This window comes from Arachis ipaensis, chromosome B2, assembly GCF_059453495.1.
Source record: "Arachis ipaensis isolate K30076 ecotype BB chromosome B2, ASM5945349v1, whole genome shotgun sequence".
Lineage (NCBI taxonomy): Eukaryota > Viridiplantae > Streptophyta > Magnoliopsida > Fabales > Fabaceae > Arachis > Arachis ipaensis.
In genome coordinates this window covers 79551261-79577655 of record NC_142437.1, presented here as the reverse complement: position 1 = coordinate 79577655, position 26395 = coordinate 79551261, and the positions used below count along the sequence as shown (strand labels likewise).

Here is a 26395-nt window from a genome sequence, read left to right as displayed (position 1 = left end):
ATTTTGGATGTTTGTTATTATTTGGTATTAGATTTTTTTAGATGGTTTTTTTGTTATGTTTTGAATGATTTTTTTTATTAGGAATTTTTAAAATAATTTTGGAAGTTTTAGAATGAATTTTAGATTTTTTAAATGAATTTTGAATTTTAAAAATTATGTTTGAAAATTTTAAAATAGATTTTAGAATTATGATTTTATAATGATTTTGGATGTTTATTATTATTTGGTGTTAGATATTTTTTTAGATTTTAGATTTTTTTTTATTAAATTTTGAATATTTCTTATGATAATTTAAATTTACATTCTTCCATAAAAAATTAAAAAAATTACTAATTAGCTGTAATTAGTAGCATCACCCCTAGTTAATTAGCTAACGGAATTGTTAAAATATATGTATTACTCCTTCACTTTATATTTTCCTTCACAAGTTTACTTCAAAATATTCATTTTTTTTTTTTTTTTGCATTAGAAAAACACACTATTTAACTAATCCAAGCTACTATTATAATGAGGTTTATTTTTTGTTCCTCAAACAACTTGTGTTGTCACTATATATATATGCATATGCAGTGTGTGCATTTGCACTCTGAATCGCTCTAATAAATATTTCTTTACTTGCCTCTACAAACGCTAAACATTCTAACTTGCTGATTCCAACCATTATAATTTAAAAAGCATCACATATTCAATTATTATTAAGTAAAATGACAACAATCCCTTCTATGATTCCTTCTCCACAACAAACTAAAAATTCTATTGACATGCGCCCAATATACATTCCCAATTATATCCCTAACCCTTATTATGTTCGCATTTTTGACACGACACTACGCGATGGGGAGCAGTCTCCCGGGGCTGCAATGACATCCCAGGAGAAGCTTGACATCGCACGCCAGCTCGCGAAGCTTGGCGTGGATGTCATAGAGGCAGGATTCCCTTGTTCGTCTCAAGACGAATTCAAGGCTGTCAAGATGATAGCCGAAGAGGTCGGAAACGATGTTGATGACAATGGATATGTTCCGGTTATTGTTGGTATTGCTAGATGTAATCAGAAGGATATTGAAACTGCATGGGAGGCTGTTAAACATGCCATGAGACCAAAGATTAGCACGTTTATTGCTACAAGCCCAATTCATATGGAGCATAAGTTGGGTAAGAGCAAGGAAGAGGTTCTTCAGATTGCATGCAAGATGGTGAAGTTTGCTAGAAATTTGGGTTGCCATGACATACAATTTGTTCCTGAAGATGCTACCAGGTATTAGAATTTGATGTTATAAATAATAAATTAAATTATTACTTTTGGTTGTTAATGATCTTAGTGCCAGGCTATTCTAACAACGAAATATTGGTAAACCATTAAAATTGTCTCCGATTTTTTAATATATTGAAAAAAATACCTTCTACTCTTAACGATAAAAATATCTTTAAATATATATTATTAAACGTAATAAAAATAACTAAAAAGATATTATTTTTTATAAATGACAAATGAATATTTGATTCAAAATTTTGTAAAAATATTTAGATAACTATTTTAAAAGTACAATAAAAAAAATAAAAATTTGATCTCTAAAATTTTTTATTTTTTAACTATTAACAAAAATAAATAAAAAAATCTACTTAACATAAAATTACCAAAATTTAAGAATAAAAATATTTTATTTTTTAATCATATTTGTTAAAAACAATATCAAAATTCAATCTTTAAAACATTATTTATAATATATATTTAAAGTTGGGTATTTTTATCACATTTTAAAATATTTTTAAGACAATTTTTTTATTAATAGAAGTAGAAGATATTTTTGCCGACGTATTCAAAAATCAGGAATATAATAATTTTAATAGTTTACCCATGAAATATATAAGCTAATTTGGCCTCCATAAAAAATTGGGTTAGCTCAGCATAACTTCATAAAATAATGGTATTTGAAAATCTCGAAATGTGTTAGATACCTAAAACATAAAATAAAAAAAGGACGTCTTTTAGTGGTTTCAAAAGTATTTTTTAAAGGACAATTTATTTTTTGTTATACAAATATCACATCTTAAATTATTATATATAGAACAGTTAACAGATAATGAAAACATAAAAGAACCATAAAATAGCATGAGATTTAAATTTGTTATTCATTTGAAACTCAAAAGTCCACTACTACCTCATAAACTAATAATTCAAAATGAAAAACTAATATTTGATTATTAGAACACAAGTAACGCATCATAAATCTAGCATCAAGGAATAGATGTCGGCACGATAATGCTTTTCGAGAATGTATATCCATTTAAATTTGTGGACAAGTAAAAACTCTTATAAATGATTTTTATGGATATACTTTTAACACTATATTTGAAGTACTTGTTCATAAAATAGTATATCATCATCAACTTTGTTTATAACAAATTGATCTATTTTTGTGTCCCAAAATCTATATATATTGTGAATAAATAAGTATATATGAATTACGGTTTACAGCTCAGTTTATTTTAATGATTTAACTTCCATAAGAATTAAAATAATTCAATGTGCCTCTTGGGTGGGAAATTAGATAAATCTTATAGTTATTGTAATAATAATAAAAATCTTTTGCATAATGATTTATATATAATTTTAGATATTTCATAAACACTCTAGCCTAGATTACATGGGTTTATTTTACAACATAGGATTTAAAAATGCTAAAATACGATTTTTATCTTTACAAATATTGTAAAATTTGGTAATGACCAGGTCTCTCTATATGTTTTTTGTATTTGTGAGAATCTAAATATTTTTAACTATATCTAGCATTAAGTCCCCACAATTATCAGGTTTAGATGATTCTAAAGATGTTTTAGTTTTTGCACCCATATACAATATATAAAAGCTATATGCTTGTTTGAAATTCCTAAAATAACACATTTCTTATAATGTACAATGATTTTGTTCAGGTTCTCTCAAATAATAATGTGAGGCATTTAATTTGAAATTAATTTATCATAATTTTGGAAGTACTCATATAAAACCAAATATTTTAGAAATATTTGGACTTATATCAAAGGAAAATCTTCTACGGAGATCAAAATCGAATGTCACTCGATTTCTTATTCATAATAGATGTTAATTTAGATATTTACAAACGAACTAGCTAAGGAGCTAGTATTTAATTTGCTAACTATGCTTATTTAATCATTTATTAGTTGCATTAATATATTTTTTTTTATTATTCATAAAACGATATAATGGATAAATTAAAAAATATTCAATAAATTTGTATTGAAACCTAATAGATATTTACATCAAAATTAAATAACTTATCTAATTTAGAAATTTTTACTAATCAAAGTGAGGAAACATTTAACTTCACAGATATGTCCTAGATGTAGGAGGTAGTGTATACAAATAAATAAAAATAAAAAAATCTTTTTTGATAAATAATAATTTGGGTTTTTTATTTAAATAAATTTTATGGAAGATAAAATTACTGGATTTTCCTGAAACGAATTTTGAAATGTGATTACTCTGTTACTCTTAAGCTATGTAGGGGTATATAATATGTGAATCATGTCAACCTAAAACGATTAATACATGCATGGAGAAGACATAAATCGTGCTAGAGTGCCTAAGGTTAGTAATAAAGCATAAATCGTTCCACCCCCTTAGGTTTCACGTGAATTTTGGCCAACCCTCAATAGGATGCCACGAATTATGCTCTAAGAGGACCCGACCCAGCCTAGCACGGTTTATACTTGCTTCAGTAACCCTCATTAGTGTCCCACGATTTATGCTCAACTTAGTAATCCTAAGGTGGTAACGACGATTTACGAGGGCATAAACTCTATAAATAAACGAGTCTGAATGTAACGAACCACACTTGAGATTTATTGAGCATAGAGAGAGATGGCTGAGAGTATTTTTTTGTTAGTGCATCACCGAGAAAAAATTGATGAAAACACAAGTGAGAATGTAGCTTTGTCTAACAAAAAGCAGATAGGTATATTTGTAAATCTGTCAACGACTTTGATAGAATTACATAGTAGTATATTACAGAAGGCAGGAAAGTGCGGAAAAAAACATGTGAAGCAATTATTTTTTCGTATTCCTATATCATTGAGGCAAGGTTATGTTAAGTTTGGGAAGTACGAGATGCTGGACAATGACGACATGCGAGTTATATTTCACAGTCAAGCAAGATTTTCCGACTTGGGTGCTATGGAATTGTTTGCCAGAATGGCTGATATAGAGGGTAGCTCTGGTAGATCCGCTCCGAATCCGCCAACTGGCGTCATAGAAGGGAGTTCCACCACTATTCCAACTGGGCAACCAGTGACTCCCTTTGTTTCATCCCTATCATTTGCGGCTGATTTACCCGTTCCGATAGATGACTTGGGTGATGGGCGTAGCTTTGGACAGCTTGCAGCTGCAATGGGAGCAGCACCTATAGTAGACGGTGCACCGGCATTCATGGAGATAAGAGAGAGAGAGATCCATTTGCAGAGGCTATAGGCAATGATGGGTCGGATTTGGAGCCACCAATTATTGGGGATGAGAGCGATGAAGAAGAAGACACCGCACATGCTGGGGGAGCACAAACCCATACAAGTAGTCAAACACAGCAGTACCCTTGACATTTTTTCACTTTGGACCTTGATGTAATGAACCAGCCTACATTTGTAGATCAACATCACCCTACTATTCACGGAGACAGGCCTAGCATGATTGGCACAGACGAGTTTGAAATCAGGCAACGGTTTGAAACCAAAGACAAAGTTGTACTGACAATCAAGAGTTATAATATTCGTCGTGGTGTAAAATATAAAGTGTTTGAATCTGACCAATTGAAGTATCATGGGAAGTGTGCCCAGTTTGGAAATAGATGTAACTGGCTTATACATGTGACTATGAGGAAGAGGAAAGGCTACTGGAAAGTTAGAAAGTACAACAGACCACACACATGTTTAGCAACTGAGATATTGACAGATCACAGGCAGATCGATTATCATGTCATCTGCGCTTCAATTCAATAGTTGGTCTTGGCGAATGCATCAGTCTCCATTAAGGTATTACAGAATGTGGTGTCGTAAAAGTTTGGTTTCAAGCCCAGCTACAGGAAGGTTTGGATGGCCAAGCAGAAGGCCATTGCTCAGATATATGGAGATTTGGGAGGAGTCTTACAACCACATACCAAAGTGGATCACCGGGGTTCAGTTGTATATGTCGGGCACTATAGCGGTGTTGCGCACTTCACCAGCGAGGGCAGGTAATACGGTGGATGGAACGAAGGTTTTCTTTCATCGATTATTTTGGACGTTTCCTCCGTGCATTGAGGCATTCAAGTATTGCAAGCCACTGATATCCATCGATGGTACTTATTTATATGGGAAGTATGGAGGTACTTTGCTAATGGCTATTGCCCAAGATGGAAACTCGAACATTCTCCCAGTAGCATTCAGGTTAGTCGAAGACGAAAATACAGATTCACGGAAGTTTTTTCTTAGTCACCTTCGGCAGCATGTCACCCCCCAGCCCGGCATTTTAGTCATCTTTGACCAGCACAATGCCATCAAGGCTGCCCTGCTTCCGGAAGACGGTGGTTGGCTCCGGCCAACGGCATACCGTGCATTCTGTGTACGACACATTGCCACTAACCTCGCGCTATCCTTTAAGTCTAAGGATTCCCGGAAGATCCTCGTGAATGCCGCATATGCAAAGACTGAGGAGGAGCATCGGTATTACATGGTCTTCCTGCGGAAGGAAGACCTGCAATGGTTGATTGGTGTGACAGGATTGGATTGGAGTTATCGACTCAATATTGAGATGGAGATCGTCGATATGGTCATATGACGACTAACATTTCTAAGTCTATTAATGCCGTGTTGAAGATGACACGTAGCCTACCGGTGGGTTCACTAGTTAAGTCAACATATGGGCTTCTGGCCGAGCTCTTTGTGAGGAAAGAAAAGGAAGCCGATTCGCAGCTCGGGGATAGGCAAGAATTTTGTCAGACCCTTGTAAAGGCTATTGAGAAGAATCTACATGCCTCCAGGAATATGCGGGTAGATCTATATGACAGGGAAAACTCTGAGTTTGTTGTTAAGGAGTTTGCGGCGACCAGGGAAAAAATTGCAATGAGTGTCGGGTTTCTTTATCTGATTGCACATGTGACTATGAATACTTTCAAGCCCTCCACTATCCATGTCGTCATGTGCTTGCAACATGCTCGTTTTGTAGACTGGACTGGAGGACTTACATTGATGATATGTACCGCCTCAGCACCGTGTTCAATGTTTACAAGATGAGTTTCTCTCCACCTATTCAGGAAGAGTTGTTGCCCGTATATGAGGGACCTCATGTGATCCCTGATCCGGGCTGCTGTCGGAAGACCTCGGAGTACCAGGATAAGGAATAGTTTGGATGAGACAAAGTCGGATCAACCAAAAAGATGCGGAATGTGTAGGACCCCAGGTCATACTCGAAGAAACTGTCCACAGTGCCCAGGTGCTTCCGGATTGCATGAAGGAAGCAACACATAGCCGCCAGTGATTGACCCATTAGGTTATTAGTATTTGTTATTGCTCATGTGTCTTTATGCTATGTTATTTGTTTTAAGTTTATGTTAGGTTGATATTATTGTTAAATTGGCCTAATTCTATGATATTTTGTATTATGTTATTTTATGTTAAGTTTGCTTTTGTTGGACTTACATTTATGATGTGTTGAATCTTACTTTTGAGACACGTAAGATAAGATACAACAAAACATAGCATGCGCAGCATACATAACATAGCATACAATAATACAATGCAAGATAAGCAACAAAGTAAGATACAATACCCTAAAGATAGATAAACATAAACAAAAGTTTAAAGGTAGATAAGATCCAACAAAAGTCTTAAAATAGATAAGCTACATCAAAAGTCTAAAGATAGATAAATTATAACAAAAGTCAGATAATAGAGGTGATCCCAACAACTAACACATGTGTGATCCAATGTCACACTTTGCCGGCTTGATGACGCATTTCCTCCTTTATATGACCGATACAAACAGGTCTAGTGGCTGAGTGACAGGTGCGAATACCTGATTCGGTTGATAACTTAGTGAAAATTATCTTTGTCTCTGTCTCTGTTAATACTAATTTATAGGACTATATATATAACTCATTTTTTATCTTCTCTTCTCTTAGTCATACCTAGCTAAGTATAACACTACATTCTTAATGTCTTACAAAATAACATTACAAGAAAAATTAAAGGAGCAAATTTTGTTCGTTGTTATCTTTGTTTTAAATACAGTTATTTTAATAATATCTTTATACAATTATTAAATTGTCAAAGAATATTTGAAAGCATTATTCTTCGAACCAATAATTAATAAAAAAATAACATGCAAAAATATATTTTTTGACAATACTTTTAGTTTATAAATACAGTGTAAAAAATACATTTAAATACTTATTTTATAATTACTCACACAAATTGTTGTTTAAAATATTAACTATTTTTGTAAATAATTAATAATTGTGAAAAATATGTTACAAATAAAATAATTAGTTTAAATAATGAAAATAGAGGAATGCTAGGGGCCAGCAACTTTTGTGATATGTAGCCATCAAATAGCCATTAATGATGGTTTTAATGGTGTGAGATTGGTATGAGATTTTATCTAATGGCTCACTTTTCTTTGCTGGTTACATGCTGACCAGAATTTAACAAAGTTGCTGGTTCCCTAGACTTTTCCATGAAAAAATTATATTTCTAGTAAGAAATAAATAAATAAGTCCTACATTCCTAAAGTTCTAATAATAACACTTAATTTTGTATAATTGTATTTTTTTTTTTAAAAATCAATTAATTTTATTTTTATATTTTCAGATCAGAGAGAGATTTTCTTTATCAAATTCTTGGAGAAGTTATCAAGGCTGGGGTTACAACTGTGGCCATACCTGATACTGTTGGCATAACAATGCCATGGGAGTATGGAAGATTAATTGCTGATATAAAAGCTAATACTCCTGGAATTGAAAATGTTGTTCTTTCATCACATTGTCACAATGATCTTGGACTTGCTGTTGCTAACACCTTAGAGGTGATAACCATAATAACATTATCATTTAATGAATATAATAATATAATATAAAAATATATATTGTAATTTTTTCGAGCCTTGACTACTTTTAGGGTGTACGTGCTGGTGCAAGACAATTAGAAGTTACAATTAATGGAATTGGAGAAAGGGCAGGTAACGCATCATTAGAAGAGGTGAGTGTTAATTTTTTATTATTTAGTTAATGCGTTTTTTTAACCAATAATATAAGTTATTTTTCATTCAAATTTTTCCAAGAATCGATTTAAGTAACTTGCATAATCTTAAATTGTTTAAATATTTAATTTTTCAATTTACATTCATGTCCATTAATTATAGTAAGATTATTTTGACAACCATCGTACTAAGCAGGTAGTAAGGTTTATGGTTAAATTAATATAAACATCATAAATATTTATATTTGTAGATAAAGAGATTCATAATAGATTAAGTGTAAGATTCATGTATACTTAGACATGTAGTACTTAGTATCTTAGTATTTACGAACAAATTATCATTTTTAACCACAAATATTTAAAATACTATATAATGAAATTGATATTGTATACACGAAAGATACGTTTTAGTTTATAAAATTATCCAAATCTTAAAAAATTATTCAAAATTTATAAATGATCTCTTTTAACCTAACCTATGCCACTTCCAATTTCCAATCTTTTACCATTACTACCCATCTACATCCTCACTCATCCAACTCTTATCTTAGCTACCACCGTTATTATTGCTGTTGCCACCACCACCACCACTATTACCACCTCTTTCTCTTTGCCCGTCGCTACTACGGCTACTGTTGCATCCTTCTCCTTGCAATCACCACCATCACATACACTTTCTAAAATCTTGATCTAAAAAATCTCAAGGAAATGAGGGAGGCATTAGGAACCGAAGCTTGTAGTGGCTTCTTTGGAATTTTCTCAACAACCATAAACACTAACAAACAACTGTCATTGTCTGTTATGACAAAACTAAAGCTCAACCGTGTAAAGGATAATTCAACAACAAGAAGCAAATCCGCAAAGAAAAAAAGGCATTATAAAGCTCAAGAAGAAGAACAAGAACATTGATGAAGAAGAAGAAGCGTTTTGGATGAGGGCCGGGGCATGTTGTGGATCATCTCGCGGACGCGCTTGTCGCCAACGAGTTCTCAGTGTCACCTTGGATATTCCTTCTAGTAATCTTACTTTCTTCCTTGTTAATTGGGGAAAATCCTAATTTACTCTCTCGATCCCCCATCACACACCATTTTCCATAGCCACCGTCCACAATTTTTTTTCCTTTTTTACTTCAAATATTCATTAACCTAGAATACACTTAAGGTTCTCAATAATCAGACATGGCTTATATATGCTTCTTTAATCAAGTTTAGTTACAGCAATGACATTATTACTTTCTCTTTCTATTGATAAAGAGAAAGAGGTGGCCGATGGCAGCGGCGGTGGTAAAGACCGGTGATTGAAGTTGCGGTCATGAAGAGTTAAGTGGTTGGAAATTATGGAGTAGGGATTGGAGGTTGGGATTGGAGATGGACTAAGTTTCCCCAAGGAGGGTAGTTTAGGAATTTAGGATAATTTTTTGAAGTTTAGATAGTTTTGTTAACCAAAATTCATCTTTTATAAGTACAAGATTAATTTTATCTTTTTATGTATAAATTTGTCAGTATTTTAATATTCATAAATAGAAATGAACAAATAGTAGTTTACTCTAGTATTTATTGTAGGTATATATAAAGTCTTTAAATAGAAATGAATTAGATGTGACATGAAGGTTTATCAAATTCTTATACATAGTTACTATTTACCTTTTTTTACGGATAAAACACTATTTTCTGTTATGATTTTCTTCTTAGTAACGGTAAAAATTGTAATCCTAGTAGTAGTTGTAGTGGTTTGATAGTGAAAGTAACATAATAATAAGAAAAAAAATATAATAATAAAAAAAATAGTATTTTCAGAAGAAAAAACTTTTGTTTTGACCAGAAAAATAAAATTGGATAAAATAAATTTTAGGATAAAAATATGATATTTCAAATATTAAAAACAAAATTAAAACTTTGTCCAAATTTTAGAGATTAAAAATATATTTTATCCTTTTTTAACCAATGAAAAACTCTAATCCATTATTTTTATTTTCTACATCTTTAAAATTAGCTACTTAGCCATTTTTAATTAATTTCACTTAATTTTAATATAACTATAAAGCCTGTTATGGATGCAAAATGAATGAACTTGTCCTATCTAATTAATCTTTTATTTTTAGATAAATGATAATAATAACAATAATAATACTAAATCCACAATAAATTTTAAATTAAAGGATAAATGGCATTATTAGTTCTTTTTAAATTCCTTTGACATTGCCATAAAAAGAATAATGTAAGAATAATGTTTGGGAGACAATAAAATATCAATTCAAAAATCTAAAATAATTTTATTTAATGTTTATTAATTACTATTAAAATAATGATATAATTTTAAATGTAATAAATACGTGAGTATAAGTATTTTGAATGTTAAGCAATTCCACATATGTATTTATTAGTAGAGGAGTTCACTAGTTGCATTTCATTCTTCTATAATCTTATACTTCTTCACCTTAATAATCTTAAGGGGAGTGCTAGGAGAACAATGAAAATTTTGAATAACATGAACAACTACCAATCAAATGAAAATACATTACACCTTAATTTAATGCTACTAATTAAATTTACTCTTTTAATCCTATTAATTCATATTATTTACACATTGTTCAAAAATCTTATTGATTACCTATACTTTTCCTAATCTTAAAATCAAATTAGGTTTATTTGCCTTAATTATTATCATATAAAAAGTCTCAATTTTGTTTTAAATTAGATAATTAACAAATTTACAAGTCAACTTACCCAAAAAACAATTAAACTTCAAACAACTAGCTACTAACATTGGGAGAATACAATAATTAGGCAACACCTAACCAAGGAAAAAAAATAAATAACACAATTAACTAATTATCATCTAAGAATCAAAGATTAGATGCATTATTTTTATTTAAAAATAAAAATAAAAATTTATTCATTGTTATTGTTAAATTAATAATTTGTTTTATTTTTATCTTTTTCAAGATTGTGATGGCCTTAAAATGTAAGAGATACGATCAATTTGATGGATTATACACAGGAATCAACACACAACACATATTAAAGACAAGCAAGATGGTTTTATAACTCAAACTAATACTACTTTTGTTTTGTTTTTATTCTTAACTTTCTATTTTTGCTGTCACTAAAGTTATCTTTATTCAATTTATAAATTTAACAATTTTTTATAGGTCGAAAAGTACACTGGTATGTATTTACAACCACACAAGGCTCTTGTTGGTGCTAATGCATTTGTTCATGAAAGTGGCATTCATCAGGTTAGTGTTGTTAAAAATTTAATGATATTATTTGGACAATACAATAAGTATTAATTGTATTATCAAAGTTTATAATTTTCAACTTGGACATAAAGTTAACTGCTTTATATATTCGATAGTTTTACAACATAAAACAATGAAAATTTTTATAAATGATGCCAAAAAACTTTAAAATTTCAATCAAATTAAAAAATTTTTGAGAGTTAACCAAAATTACATACATTAGAATTTTTCTTTTTTATCATTTTATATTATGCTAAAATTTAAAATATATTTCTAGGGATAAATACTGTTTTAGTCCCTAAAATTTGGGGTCAAAATCGAATTCGTTTCTCACTTTTTTTTTTAAATTTAAAGTCGTTCTCAATATTTCATGTGGTATTAAAATCGTCCTTTCGACATTTTACGAACAAAAATGTCCTTGCATTAATTCTGGCCCTAATCTCATCATCCACTATCATTACCTTTACCATCACCACCATCAATTTTTTTTTTTTTTTTGATTGTTGAGTTACAAACTCGACCCAAAATAAGAAAAAAAGACACAAAACAAATCATACATCTCAGTTATATCCCCTTCGGCATTGCCATCAAGAATAATGATCAAGAATAGGATAACACTACTAATATAAAAATGCCCAAAATACAAGAAAATCACACCTAATATAAGGACTAATACCAAATCAAAAAGAAAGTTCTCCAACTAAATACTAAGGCTAGAATAACTATTGATAACTTGTCTCTATCTTTTATTGCATTATTCCATCTCCAGCACTGTATATAAGACAACTTCTCTATAATCATTGCCCCAGTTGCACACGAAAATTATTTTGGTGATCACGCAACTTTTCATTAGCACCACAAGACTTTTCTATTCTCATTCTGATTATTGACCATTTTTTTTCAATTGTTGATGAATTTGAACTCCTTATATGAAGCATATTGAACCTTAATATTATTGCAACTTTGTAGGAAATTTTTCAGTTTATTTCTTTTAAAATTCAGCCTCCAATAATTATTTCCTTGTCCTTTGGTCCATCTCACCAAGATTGCTTCATTGGTTTTGAAGACCACCCGCTCTAAAACTGCACTATACTCTTCCAGCAAGAATTGAACGGATGTTTCAATGCATTCTGCCAAAGCATTAACTCTAGAATCTGCATTCAAAAACTCACATAAAAGTACAATAATATTATTTTTAGCATTCACAAGATAGCCATCCACTGCCATACATTATTTTGAAGCAACATATTCAGCACAAATCCACCAAGAAAATTCATAATCAATGTTCACAGCCGGTCCTAGACTACTTGTAGCCCCTTGAACAATAGTTGACTGCTCTTCCTTCCTTTTTTTGTTAAGAATTTTCCATTCTTTTAGCTGGAACATAATAAACTCCCATGCATTTTCACATGATACATCCTTTCTTTCAAAAATAAATTGGTTCCTACTCCATATCACCCCTACTATTACAAACCAACAATTTATTCACCTTCTCCTTCCCACTCTCAATCTCTTTGGCCTAACTCATGTAATTCCCCCTACAACCATAGCTTTATACCACAAACGAGAAACATAGTTACAATGGATGAATAGGTGATCTATATCCTCATCATCTAAACCACATAAAGTATATGTTACCTCATTTCCATCACCACATTAATCTGTGCCAGCCTTTTCATCGTGTTGAGCTTGCCAAAGATCAGAAACCAGCCCATCATCTCCACCCTTAGAGGTACAGTTTCCCGCCAGATATTATCAAAAGTATGACATGTTTTAGGAAAGCCCAATGCTTTTGACTCCACTGAAGTGATGAACGACTTTACTGAGAAACTTCCATCCTTGGAGCAACTCCAAATGAGCTTATCTTCTGTACCTGCATTTAAACAAACTTTTTGTAATAATACTAGTAATTTCTCACAGTGTTTACACTCTCACTCAAAAAAGCGTCTCCTCCATCTCAGGTTCCAGACCCACCTAAAGTCGTCCCAAAAACCACATTTAACAATAGTTTCTGCTTGTTGGGTAGAAATTAAATACAGCCTTGGAAATTTTTCTCTGAGCCTAAAATCACCCAACCACTTATCATCCCAGAATTTTGATTTTTCACCATTTCTAACGCACATTCTAAGGCCCGCTGAACTTAATTCTTTACATAGTTGGTTACTTTTAACTCCATTTATGATATCCTTCCATGGTCCGCTAGACTTAGGTACATTATGCTCATTGATCGGTTCATCTAAAGGTACCACATTACACGAGGATACAATTTTCTTTCACATTGGTTTATCCTCTGTTGAGTATCTCCACCACCATTTAAACAGCAAAGCAGCATTTTTAATAGTGATATCTTCCACTCCAAGCCCTCTATGCTCCTTTGGCTTCTGTATAGTGTCCCATGCTACAGTTAGTAACTTTGTTCGCCCTTCTTTTGTACCCCAAAAATATTTTGATTGTAGGAAAATGATCTTCTTAGCCACCGCCTTAGGTAGTTTGAATAAACTTAAGTAGTAGATCGGTAAATTATTAATTACCGATTTAATAATTGTCAACCTACCCGCTCTTGACAGTAATCCTGATTTCCATTTTGACAATTTCTTTTCCATCTTCTCAATGATCGGCTTCCAAGTTTTAATACGCTTGGGATTTGCACCCAGAGAAATACCTAAATAAGTGATTAGTAGTCTCCCAAGCTGACAGTTCATAACCTCTGCCAAACCATATGCAACTTCCTCATGCACATTAATAGGAATGAGGGTGGACTTCTAATAGTTAATCACTAGTCTCGACATCATCCCGAAAAAAGCTAATATGCCTCTGAAATTTCGTAAAACCTTTCTATCTGGCGGGTAGAACAAAATTGTATCGTCGGCAAACTGTAAATGCGATAGAAGCACCTTGTCTCTACTAACTTCTAGGCCAGAGATGCTTCCTATATCCCTTGCTCTTGTAAACATCTGATTCAAAACCTCTGCCACCAAAATAACGAGGAATGGCGAAATTGGAACCCCCTGATGCAATCCCCTCTCCATGGCAAAAGGCTCTATCGGTGATCCATTTACAATGATCGACATGGCCGCTGTATTGAGCATTCCACTAATCCATTTCCTCCAAATATCACCAAAACCCATAATTTTTAGAACCTGATCCAAGAATGACCATCTGACAGTGTCATATGCTTTCTTGAAGTCAAGCTTAATAATTACCCCACTCTTCTTGCCTTTTTTCAACCAAGAAATGGTTTCTGACGCGATTAATGCACCATCAAGAATCTGCCTATTCTGTATGAAAGCAGATTGCACTTCCCCTACCAAAGAGCTCATTATCTTCTTCATCCTTAGGACCAAAACCTTTTATATTACCTTATATATGCTTCCCACCATGCTTATTGGTCTGAAGTCCTTCATTTCTTCTGGCACATTTATCTTTGAGGGTAGGATCACCCATGTCATGTTTAAGTTCCTATGTAGAGATCCCATTCTGAAGAAGTCTAAAACTGATTCTGTGAACTCCATCCCAATGATCTCCCAGGAATTTTTCACAAAGAACATGTTGAATCTGTCAGGGCCGGGTGCTTTGGTAGAACCACACGACCAAACAGCTTCTTTTACTTCATTATAGGATGGCATCAACTCAAGTTGCATTCTTGCTCCTCAGATAATCTTGCAACCAATCCCTCTTGGACTCTTATAACCAGCATCCTATCCTGGTGATAGAGATTTTTGAAGAATTTTCTTGCTTCATTCTTAATCCTTCTTGGATCTTTGAAACGTCTGTTCCCGATCTTGATTTCCTTTATCTGCTTCTTTCTCCTTCTGATTGTTGCCATGGTATGAAAGTATCTTGTATTTTTGTCTACCTCCTTGATGTATTTCTCCCTTGACATTTGCTTCCAATATTCTCCTTTTTGTTTATACCATATATCAAGCTGGCCTACCAACGCCTTCCTTCTACTCAAGTTTATTTCTGCCTCAATGTTTTCTTCTAAGAGGACTTCCACTTTGGCAATTTCACTTTCTAACCTCCTGATTTTATCATCAATGTTGCCAAATACCTCCCTGTTCCATTTTGAAATATTCTTCTTTATTAGCTTTAATTTCTCATGCTTCGGTAACTCTCCTAAAGCCCTCCATTCTTCTCCTAACATTGGTAAAAATTTTGGATTAGAGAACCAAATGTCAAGAGCACGAAAAGATTTCGAACCCCATTGCAATCTATCCGTCATCAGGCATAAAGGTACATGGTCTGACTTTGAACATTTTAACACATCAATTCTTAATTCCGGAAACTTTTGTAGCCATTGAGGATCCACACAAATTCTATCAAGCCTACTGGCCTGGCTTCCCCTCCTCCAAGTAAATTTTCTGCCCTGGAGAGGAAGGTCTACCAGGTTCATATCTTGAATCCAGTTGCCAAAATCCCTCATCCCTGCTATACTTCCTCTTTCGCTACACCTTTTTTTCCGAGCATAATACTTCATTAAAATCCCCGAATACAATAAAGGGCCTCATCAGGCTATTCTTTAAAGCCAACAGTTTATTCCATAACTCTCTTCTTTCACTGACCGAATGATTTTCGTAGACAAGAGCAATAGAAATTTTTCTACCAAATTGTCTCAGCATACCAATAATACAGATCTATCTATAACCTTTATCTCTTCTAATTACCTCCAACATCTCCTTATCCCATATACATACAAGGCCACCATTACTCCCCTCACCCCCAAAATATTCCCAGTCAAAGTCAGAATTTCCCCACATCCTTTTTATTATATTCTCAGAAATACTATCATTTTTAGTTTCAACAATACCTACTATTATCAAATTAAATTTTCTCACAAATTCTTTGATGCATCCCACATTTCCCCTACTCCCTAACCCTCTACAATTCCAGCATAAAATCATTGATTGTGATTTGAAGCTCCTACCTTTGTTTTGTAGGTTCTCTTTCTTCCTCTTATTCTCTTGGTGACATTAATATCTTCCATCACATTTCCTCCCTTCAGATCCTTCCTGATGAAGCTCATAGCTTCTTCCTCATCACTGCATTCCAGGTTCAACTGCGATCCCAAGATCCAAGCTTTTGTTGCCTCACTTATGGCGTCACTCTCCTCACCATCACTATTTTCAGAATGTTGATTTTCTGTGCCCCTTTCCTTTGTTATTTTGAGATCGCTCTTCCTCTGCCTCATTACTTTAGCACTATTCTCACATTTCTTCTTTCTTTTTTGTGATTTGATTGATAGTAGCACTTTCTTCGATTTTTCTCCATACTTGGAAGAGTGTAACCTTCTTTCTTTTAGCGTTGGGGCCAATAGAGGCTTCTTTGTTTTTTAGGGTCTGCCCTAACCATCCCAGTTTCATGCAAAATGATTGTTTCTTCTTTTTTGCCTTGATCTGCAAGGAGTTATTATTAACAAAGTCTTCAAAACCAGGTGGAACCATAGGGCCAGAGTTTGATTCAGAGTTCACCACATAGTTATTACCCACCATCAAGCCCATTTCCTCCTTCTCCCCTTTATTTACTAGCCCACCCTGCAGGCCCAATTGTGTTTCTTGAATGATTTCCTTGGTGTTTCGATCATCATGCCAACATTTTATACAATTTGAATCACCCTGGTGGTTGACCACTTCAAGTGATTGCATATCTAGAACCGTGCCACTGTCATTATTTCTTTCTTCATTCCTATGCACAACAACCTCTATATCATTAAGATCACCCACTATTTCATTATTGCACTTGTCTTTTCCCATGCAATATGCCACATCATCTTCCCTAACCTTGTGTCCATGTGTTTGAAAATTTGGTTGGTCACCACAAGCATTTTCAGATGCAGCAATGGCCTCCAAATTAATGAAATCAGCCCGATTATGCTTCATGGTGTCGGTTTTTCGACTTTCTGTACCATATTCCTTCACAAATATTTCGAACTTACTTCCATTCAATAATTAGATCATGGATCATAGGGAACCACGTTGTGTCGATTGGAGAAGGAGGAGAAAGAGAGAGTTGCTCTTATTCTCTGAAATCAGTAATAATCAAATTTTTTCATCAATAAGTAACACATTAGTGACAAATCACTAACAGTTACTTAATCAATAACAAATTTCAACAAAATCTAAAATTCCTAAATCACTAAAATCACAAAAAATCAGAAATTTTCTTCAATTTCATAAAATATTTATAATAAATAAAAGATAAATTTTAAAAAAAATTAAAACCAAGAGCTAAAATTTACCTAGAAGAAGAGGTCATAGGACTAGCGCCTTGCAATGTAGCCACATTGACGGTTTTCAAAGTGGTGGTGCCGACGGCGCGTGATGGACAACCTCAAACTCTGCAAGCTCCACTATCTTCAAGGGCGCCACTACCAACACAACCAGAAGGTTTCGGAGTCGCTGAAGCTTCAGAGAACAACGAGCACCAGGACAAAAGGGCAAAATAACACTACTTTCGAAAATGACACCGTTTTGAAGAGCACCAAAATTAGGGCAAAAGTTTTAAAGTGGATGATGCTCAAAGATGTGCATTTGGAACTGCTAAGGAGGGTTCTGCAAAAGAGAGGACAGCCAAACAAAGAGGATGATAAGGGGTATCTTCGTTATTTAGAAAAATATTTTATTCAAAAGGATGATTTTAATACCAAATGAAGCGCTATGAATGATTTTGAATAAAAAATAAGGTTATGGAAGATTTTGATTTTGATCTTAAATCTTAAGGACCAAAACAATATTTATTCCTATATTTTATTTGGGTTAACATGAATACATTTTACATTCAACAATATAATTATTTTAACTAATTTTTTGGTTTAACTTTAAGCGCTCAACAAAATAATCCTCTAAATTTGGTCAATGAAGTTATTTTTTATTTTTATTGTATGACTTATTTATAGGATGGATGGTTAAAACATAAAGCTACATATGAAATAATACTTCCAGAGAGTATTGGGATTAAAAGATCTAAAGGTGATGGTTATGTATTAGGAAAGCTTAGGTAAGCAATTAAACTTAGCTTCTCATTCTTTGTCTTTAATTGTCTTAGCTATTATAAACATACAAAAATATTTGGTAACCGAAGAAAACTAATTTTTTTTTTGTCTTCATAACATTACCAATAAACATATAATTGGATCTTTCATGGCCTATTCATCTATGAATATATGCTTCCGAAAAAATTCAAATTATCTTCTATTAAATTTAGAGTAATGCCTCTAGTATGAATATTTCAGTCAAAATTACATGAAATTAGTAAACATGTTTTCGTTTATTGTTGTATTACTATGATACTCATGATCATGCTTTGTTGTATAATTATAATTACATATTATCATTCACACCCATACATAGTTTAGTAGAAAAGGAACACCTCATCTCTTGTAATTGCCATTACTTGAATAGTGTCTCATATGTCTAAAATCGATTTTGAGCCATCTACACCATCCACCCACCTATATTTGCCAAAAAGAATTTGCAATTTAATTTGTATTAAGTTCTAAAAAATGTTAAAAGTTTTGCCAGAATTTTTTCAATAATTAAGACCCTCTAATTTACCAAATTTCAAGTCTATTGTGTATTTCAATATTTAAGTAATACATTTATATAATATAGATAAATAATTTGTAATTACATTATTTAATCCTAGCCTTTCTAATCGTCTTATTTCTCACAAATGAACTACAGAGAAAACACAAACAAACAACAAATCTCTACGTCCACACAAAATCATTTCGCCTTACCCACCCTATAACTCTGTCATAGGGGATTCAAGTTTCTATCCTAAACATGCAATAATTTCTAAAATAAACACTTTTTCAATTAACATATTAGTTTCACTTATTTTAATTTATTATTTTTAGTTTGAATTAAAGTTTAATAACAATGGAAAGACAATTAGATAAGTAGATACTAACCTTATGCAAATTTATCTATAGACGCCTCTGAAAACAATAATTTCAATGAACCATCTTCACTCTAGCAACAGCCACAATCTCCCAAAGGTTACAAGAAATATGCAAAAATCAAAACTGAACTCAAAGTGTAGAAAAATGGGATACAAAAAAATAATCGAAAAAACTTAATAGACCGCAAAAACCAAATTGATTAAATTGAGGAAAAACTTACCACAAACATAATGACATTGACGGAATATTGGTCGAAGCTTTGAGAAAGGAGAAAACCTAGAGAGAAGGTTTGGTGGTTGAGAAAGAGAGAGAGAGTGTGTGTGTTTCTAACATGAAATGCTGTGTTTTATTAAATTTAAATGGATATTACTGTCATTTTAGCGACGGCTAATCTGTTAGTAATATTAATGGAGTGTGAATTGTTAAAATTTCATTTTTTTATTGATCAACACATGTATTTTTATTTTTTTAATTTTAAAATAATTTAAAATTTCATTTTCGGCTGTTAGTAAATTAACTTAAAAAACTTCCATCAAAACTTATCGACGCTTTGGCTGTTGGTAGTTAATTATAAAAATAATGTTTAAATTAAAATAATTTATTTACTAAATTGATAATAGAAATAAAATTAAATTTGCATTCTTAAAAAATATTATTACACGTGTTGACATCAATAATATTATTATACGTGTAATGCATTAGATGTGTAATAGTGATTGGATGTTTAATGCATTAGCTAGTAGGCAATTAAAGTGTTCATATTGCTAACATAAATGATATAATTAAGCACAAATCACACTAAAAGTTTAATCGTTTGGTGATATTCATTAAGATCACCTGCTATTTTTAAAATGTAAAAAAAAAAGTAATATTCATATCATTGTCATCTTTTGTTGTTTTGTCTAATTAGAATATATTTTGTTCTAGGATAAAAATGTACCATACATTTTTATAATGAAAAAGTATATGAAATCAAGAGGTGATCAGCCAAAAGTAAATAATTTAACTAATTTATAATTATATTTAATTAATTTTATTTGTTTTTAATTTATAATATTTGATATTAATTGCTTCTCATTTTAAATTAAAATTTTAAATGATACGTTAGAGAAATAGGGGCGGGGATCACGGAACTTCCAACAATTCCGATTCTTAGTATATAAAAAAAATTATAAAATATATAAAAGAACATCCATTTAGTATGAAAAAGAAACATTCTGATACTTAGTAGAAAAAACATCCTAATGCCTAGCATAAGCATCATCCACGTAGAGGTTTTGGATTCACCCAGAGGCATTTGACTGGTTTTTTGCTAGTACCCTCTTGGTTCCCTAGCATTATTGTTTTATAATAGATTATATAATTTTACATATTAAATGTATTCGTGGAATTTTTCATCTCCTTTTTACTGCTAATCGAGTGTACCCTAAATGGTGAATTTTCTTGTTTTTAATCCTCCAAAATATTATCTAATTCATTTTTTGTCTTTATATCTATAAATAACGTTGAGTTAATTATTGTACTATTGATACAGTGGAAGAGCTGCCTTAAGAAAGCGTCTTGAAGAGGTATTAAATAGTCATATAAGTTTGATAGTATATTAACTATTTTCACTATATTTGATGAGTTTTTCTCTTTTATTTCAGCTTGGTTTTCAACTTAAAGATGATGAAATTAACAGGGTGTTTTTCAATTTCAAAGCCCTAGGTGATAAGAAAAAGGTAACTAAGAACTATTAATTCAACTTATATATCTTTCTGACTTTGATTTTAATAATCAACTATTAATTATTTTTATTTTTGTTTATGTCATCCATTTGTCAAAGCATTTTACTACAAGACTACTCGTATTATTTTTGTTTATGTAAAATTTTAATTTGATTAATATTGATAGAATTTTAACTTTTTTATGTATTAATTTATTTGATCTTTGGTTTCTCAGAGAGTTACTGATGAAGACCTTAGAACATTAGTATCAAATGAAGTTACCCATATAGAACCTATTTGGAAACTTGGTGACTTACAGGTAAATATTGATATGATAACTTATAGGTAATTACATTTTTAAAAGGATGATTTTGAATTATTTTTTATGTTTAATGTAGTGGATTGGCATGTGACTATAAAACAAAAAAATAAAAAAACTTTATCTGTTAATGCAGGTAATTTCTGGAACATTAGGTCTTCCATCAACAACAATCAGACTCATTAATATGAATGGAAGCACACATGTTGCATGTTCTATTGGTCAAGGATCAGTGGATTCAGCATTAAAAGCAGTTAATTTTATTGTGAAGGTTTGAATTCAAAAATAACTAACTTGTTGCTATAATGATCATGATCTTTTGAATTTTATAAATTTTGACACAATTTAACTTTTAATTTTTTTTTTTGTATTTTCGACCCAAAACTTCTTATTTTGTTGGTTTTGTCATAAAAAAAAATAAAAAATGGTACCACTCATTTTGCTCAATGAAATTTTATTAAATGGGTTCGACTTTTATTCATTGGTTAATAAACACTTGATATATGATTGATACTAACCTGTTTAACTAGTTAGCTAAAACAAATCAGGTTAGCATGTTTAATGGTCTTAATATATAATTAATATGAATCTGGCAATTGAGCCAGAATACAAATATAGAGATAGAGAAACAAAAATATCATTTTTTCTTCCAATTAAAACGATAGAGAATTAAAGAAATTTGTATCCTACACATTTTGTTATTGTAATTATATCTAGTTTCAAACATATTTTTGTGTTTCTCTATCTTTATATTAGTGCCTCATTTCACTACGAATTGCAGCATGAAAAAAATATTCATCCTGTTATGGATTTTTTCATGTATTTGAAATTGTAGTTTTCATGAAAAATAAAGTCTATAGGATTAAATATAGATTTATGTAGTTGCAATCATAATTACATTGCAATAATAAAGAAAATTGTATCGTTCTGAGTATCAAATCGAATTGGCTGGTTAATCGATTTAAAATAATAAATCATAAAAAAGACATTTAAAAAATGATATATTTATACATAAATGTATTATTTTATTATATATCTTAGAAAATTGTAAAGCTATATAGGAGATAATTTGCAATTATTGTTACCATCGTATCATTATATTGGGCACTATAATCATAGTAAACAATTGGAAGTTTCTTGGATTGTAGCTATTCTATATGAATACATTTTTTTTCTCTTTTGAGTGCATTTAATCTATAATATTTATACTAATATGTTGAAGAAGGAATTAATGCAGGAACCCATAAAACTTGTTGAATATTCAGTCACTACAATAAAAAATGGGATTGATGGTATTGTTACCACATATGTTGTCATTTGTAGAGAAAACAGCAATTATGAATCTACTTCTACCTTATCACAAGAAAATGTTCATCCAACTTTTAGGTATAATTATATTTATAAAGTATAAATAGAATTTAATTGCTTTAGCAACATATGTTTATTACAATACTCAATTCCGAAGCCATTCATTAATTTTTTTTTTTTTTTTTTTGTGATAGTGGTACTGCAGCAGGAACAGATGTAGTTGTTTCAAGTGTTGAGGCTTACATTGCTGCATTAAATAAGATGTTGGGTTCTAAAGAATAAGTTATATATCAGTTAAAATAATAATCATTTTTATTTATGCTTGAAAGATTTGAAAATCAATGTTGTTATTTTTTATAGTTGTTTTATTTTGTAGTTTCTAACCTTCTAGCTAGTTAAACTACAATTTTCTTATTACTTTCCACAAATTGCTACACCAAATTAGGGGTGCACATGGGCCGGGTGAAGCCAGGTTTGATGTGACCCAGACCCGGCCCGAAATATACACCGGGTCTATTTATTAGACCCGAACCCGACCCTAGACCCGATGAAACCAATACACTTTCGGGCCACAATTATACCGGGTAAAAACCGGGTGAAAACCGGGCCGTTAACATTATATTATGTTGATACCTTCTTGTAAGCTAGCATGTAAAAATATCCAAATTTTCAAGACTCCAACCATTAGTTAACATGGTAAAATTCACTTAGAAAAATATAACAAGAACCAACCCTTCTTCAAAATTAAAGCATAACCACAATCAATACTAATATTGTCTAATAATACCAAATATTTAAATCAATACAAATAACACAATCTTATGTATTAGTCTAAAGTCTTATGCATTCTAAACATAAAACATTAACTTATAGTCTTATAATGACTAATAACACAAAATATTAAGGTTTACAATACTTAAATTCCACATAAGAATAGTCATGATCCATCACTAATAACACAAAATATTAATTGTGTATGATAACCGGGCCACCGGGCCGACTTCGGGTGACCCGAGCTATGGCCCGGACCCGACCCGAAATAATGACCGGGTCTATTTTTAAGACTCGTACCCGACCCTAAACCCGATGAAATCACACCAAATTAGTCCCTAAAGTGTTCGGGACCGGGCCGAACCTTCGGACTGGGCCGGGTCATGTGCACCCCTACACCAAATAATTATAGCTATAATTAAAAATTATTTTTGAATATAAATGTATCAATAAAATATATGAAATATTCTATCATGAGACTTTCTTCAAAATTTACAAATCATAATAATATGAAATATTAATATAAATATTGAGTTACATATATCTTTTTATGTACTATTTATTAATCACACAATTCTAAAGAAAAATAAATTTTATATATATGGTGCATCCTACTGTGATGATGTTCCTGTGCATGTTCACATGAAAAAATGCATAATAGTTTGACACATATTATTTTTTGTAGTTAGTGTTGATCTCATTATACAAATGAAAAGATAGTTGCCAAAAAAATTGTCTTTTTTATTGAATTTGTTAACAACAAATATTAATATAAGTAACTAATATAAAAAATAATATTTATTGTTATATTTGACTTAGGCTAAGAAATCTAAGTTGAAGATCCTCAAACAAAAAATAAAAATGGGCGATTATGAAAACAACAATTATAAGACATTCGTCAACAATAAATATTATTGTACTTCATGAACAAAAAAAGAATAAACATTATTATTATACTTGTTTTATTAATAAAATACTTAATCAATCTAAATTTAATTAAATTTAAGTGTATGAACTAACTCTTCATTTTTCAAGTTAAAAATATTTATGAATTAATATTCTTTAAGTTAAGCACAATTTTTAATTACATAAATAAAAAACTACATATATAAAATAAAAAATATAGAAATAATTAATTATCAAACACAATATTTTTGCCACACAAACATACAAGAAGAAGTATAAGAAAGAGGAAGAAGAAAGGAAAACACAAATTTTGGTTGTTTGTTTATAAAATTATGTGTTTATTGTCAAAGAGAAAAAAATGAAACAAAAAGTTTATAAATATGCAAAAAGTGAAAAACACAAAAATCTGTAAAGTTGGACACAAAGATTTATAAAGATAAACAAAAATTACTACATAGACAAAATATAAATATGAAACAAATTATTGTAACTTGTTTCGAACAAATCAATTTCATAAAAAAAAACTGTAAATTCTTAAACATACTAGTGAGCTTAAAATGAATAAGGATAGGGATAACAATGGGACCCATGCAACAGGGACATGCCTCCCGTCCCCATACCTCGCCCTCACCCCTGCTAAAAACCCTACCCGTCCCCACCCCCACCCCGTACCATACCTATAACGGATAACAAAGACCCCATTTTTGCCAGATATCCGGATTGCGGATATCCATGAATTTGAAAAACAAATGAATAATAGGGTTAAGTACGATTTTGGTCCTTAATGTATAGGTCAAAAAATTTTTTGTCTCTAACTTTTTTTGCATACAAAATCGTCTTTCGGACAATTATACCTTTCTCATTTTTCACCAAAATACTCAGCAACAACAATGAATCAAAAGCAAAAACAATGAAGCCATCTCTTCTTTTTTTTATCTTCATCAACAACAATGAAGCAAAAACATCTCTTCTTTTTTTTCTTCTTCAGCAACAACCATGAAGCAAAAACAAAAGCAGAATTGAAAATAGAAGAAACAGAAGCATAAGCAGAAGAAACAAAAGCATAAGCAGAATTGAAAACAAAACTAGAAGCAAAATTAGAAATAGAAATAGAAGTAGAAATGTAAGCAGAATCAAAAGCATAAAAAACAGAAGCAGAATCAGAAGTAGAAGAAATAGAAGTAGAAGAACAATCGATTAACAAAATAAGAAACAAAATCAAAATTGGAAACAATATGATTAACAAAATCAGAATTAGAAACATGTGATTAATGTAACACCCTAATTAGCCTAAGCCTTACCTCGCGTCGTAAAGCAAAGGTTAATCAAAGGTTACGATAGTTCTAAAGCTCATACATATACTATATAGAAAGAATTAATATAATCTAGAAGCCCGATGAAGGATATAGTTCAAAAACAGGATTTGAAAAGCACAAAGCATACTCACGAAGCTACAAACTTAACGCACAAGATATAGAGATGATATAACCAAAAATAAGGGTATAGTAACATAAGGATCTAGCCACGGCTTGCAGAGTTTAAGACGGCTAGCTACATACAGACCATGCAGAAAATTGGAGGTTTAAAGATAGCTTATACAAGTTTTTCTCTCAAAATAAGCCTCTAGGAAAAAGTAAATATAAAAGTGAGAGATAATACAAAATAAGCAAAACGATTCCAAAACTAATAGAGAGCCTCCACTCTGTCACCACCAGAATAACTCACCGACGTGGGTTGCAACCTGCATCTGAAAAATAACAACAGAATATGGTATGAGAACCGGAGGTTCTCAGTATGGTAATAGTGCCCAATAATGTAAGATGTAAAGATTCGGGACGCCGAAGGCAATCCTAGAACTTCACATCGCATACGGATATTCAAGCTTAAAACAGAATAAATAACGTAAACCATATACAGTAAACAGGGTTATCTAAACTTAGAGGATTTCTGACTAATGCTAAACACACCGCTGTATCCCACAGACTTCACCAACCTAACCTCCG

At 31.5% G+C, this 26395-nt stretch overlaps 1 protein-coding gene and 1 long non-coding RNA gene across 3 annotated transcripts; one reads left to right on the top strand and one right to left on the bottom strand.

Moving 5' to 3' along the window:
• The first annotated feature begins 704 nt into the window (after positions 1 to 704).
• Positions 705 to 22997, top strand: LOC107627356 (putative 2-isopropylmalate synthase). 2 transcript variants are annotated; one of them, XM_088504918.1, is made up of 12 exons: positions 705 to 1255; positions 7855 to 8068; positions 8161 to 8241; positions 11187 to 11279; positions 11393 to 11479; positions 18375 to 18475; positions 20917 to 20950; positions 21029 to 21103; positions 21324 to 21407; positions 21544 to 21678; positions 22645 to 22793; positions 22910 to 22997. In XM_088504918.1, the coding sequence occupies exons 1-12, from the start codon at positions 705 to 707 to the stop codon at positions 22995 to 22997; spliced, it is 1692 nt and encodes a 563-aa protein (XP_088361044.1). The 2 variants fall into 2 exon arrangements, with proteins under 2 accessions (XP_088361044.1, XP_088361043.1); XM_088504917.1 differs by lacking the exon at positions 18375 to 18475 and adding an exon at positions 16420 to 16532 and having other exon boundaries at positions 22633 to 22793.
• On the bottom strand, positions 17845 to 19685 carry LOC148574541 (uncharacterized). The gene is made up of 3 exons (XR_015905181.1): positions 19603 to 19685; positions 19392 to 19469; positions 17845 to 18030 (listed from the first exon to the last, which is right to left on the bottom strand). It is a non-coding gene; the product is annotated as an uncharacterized LOC148574541 (long non-coding RNA).
• Positions 22998 to 26395: the final 3398 nt, after the last annotated feature.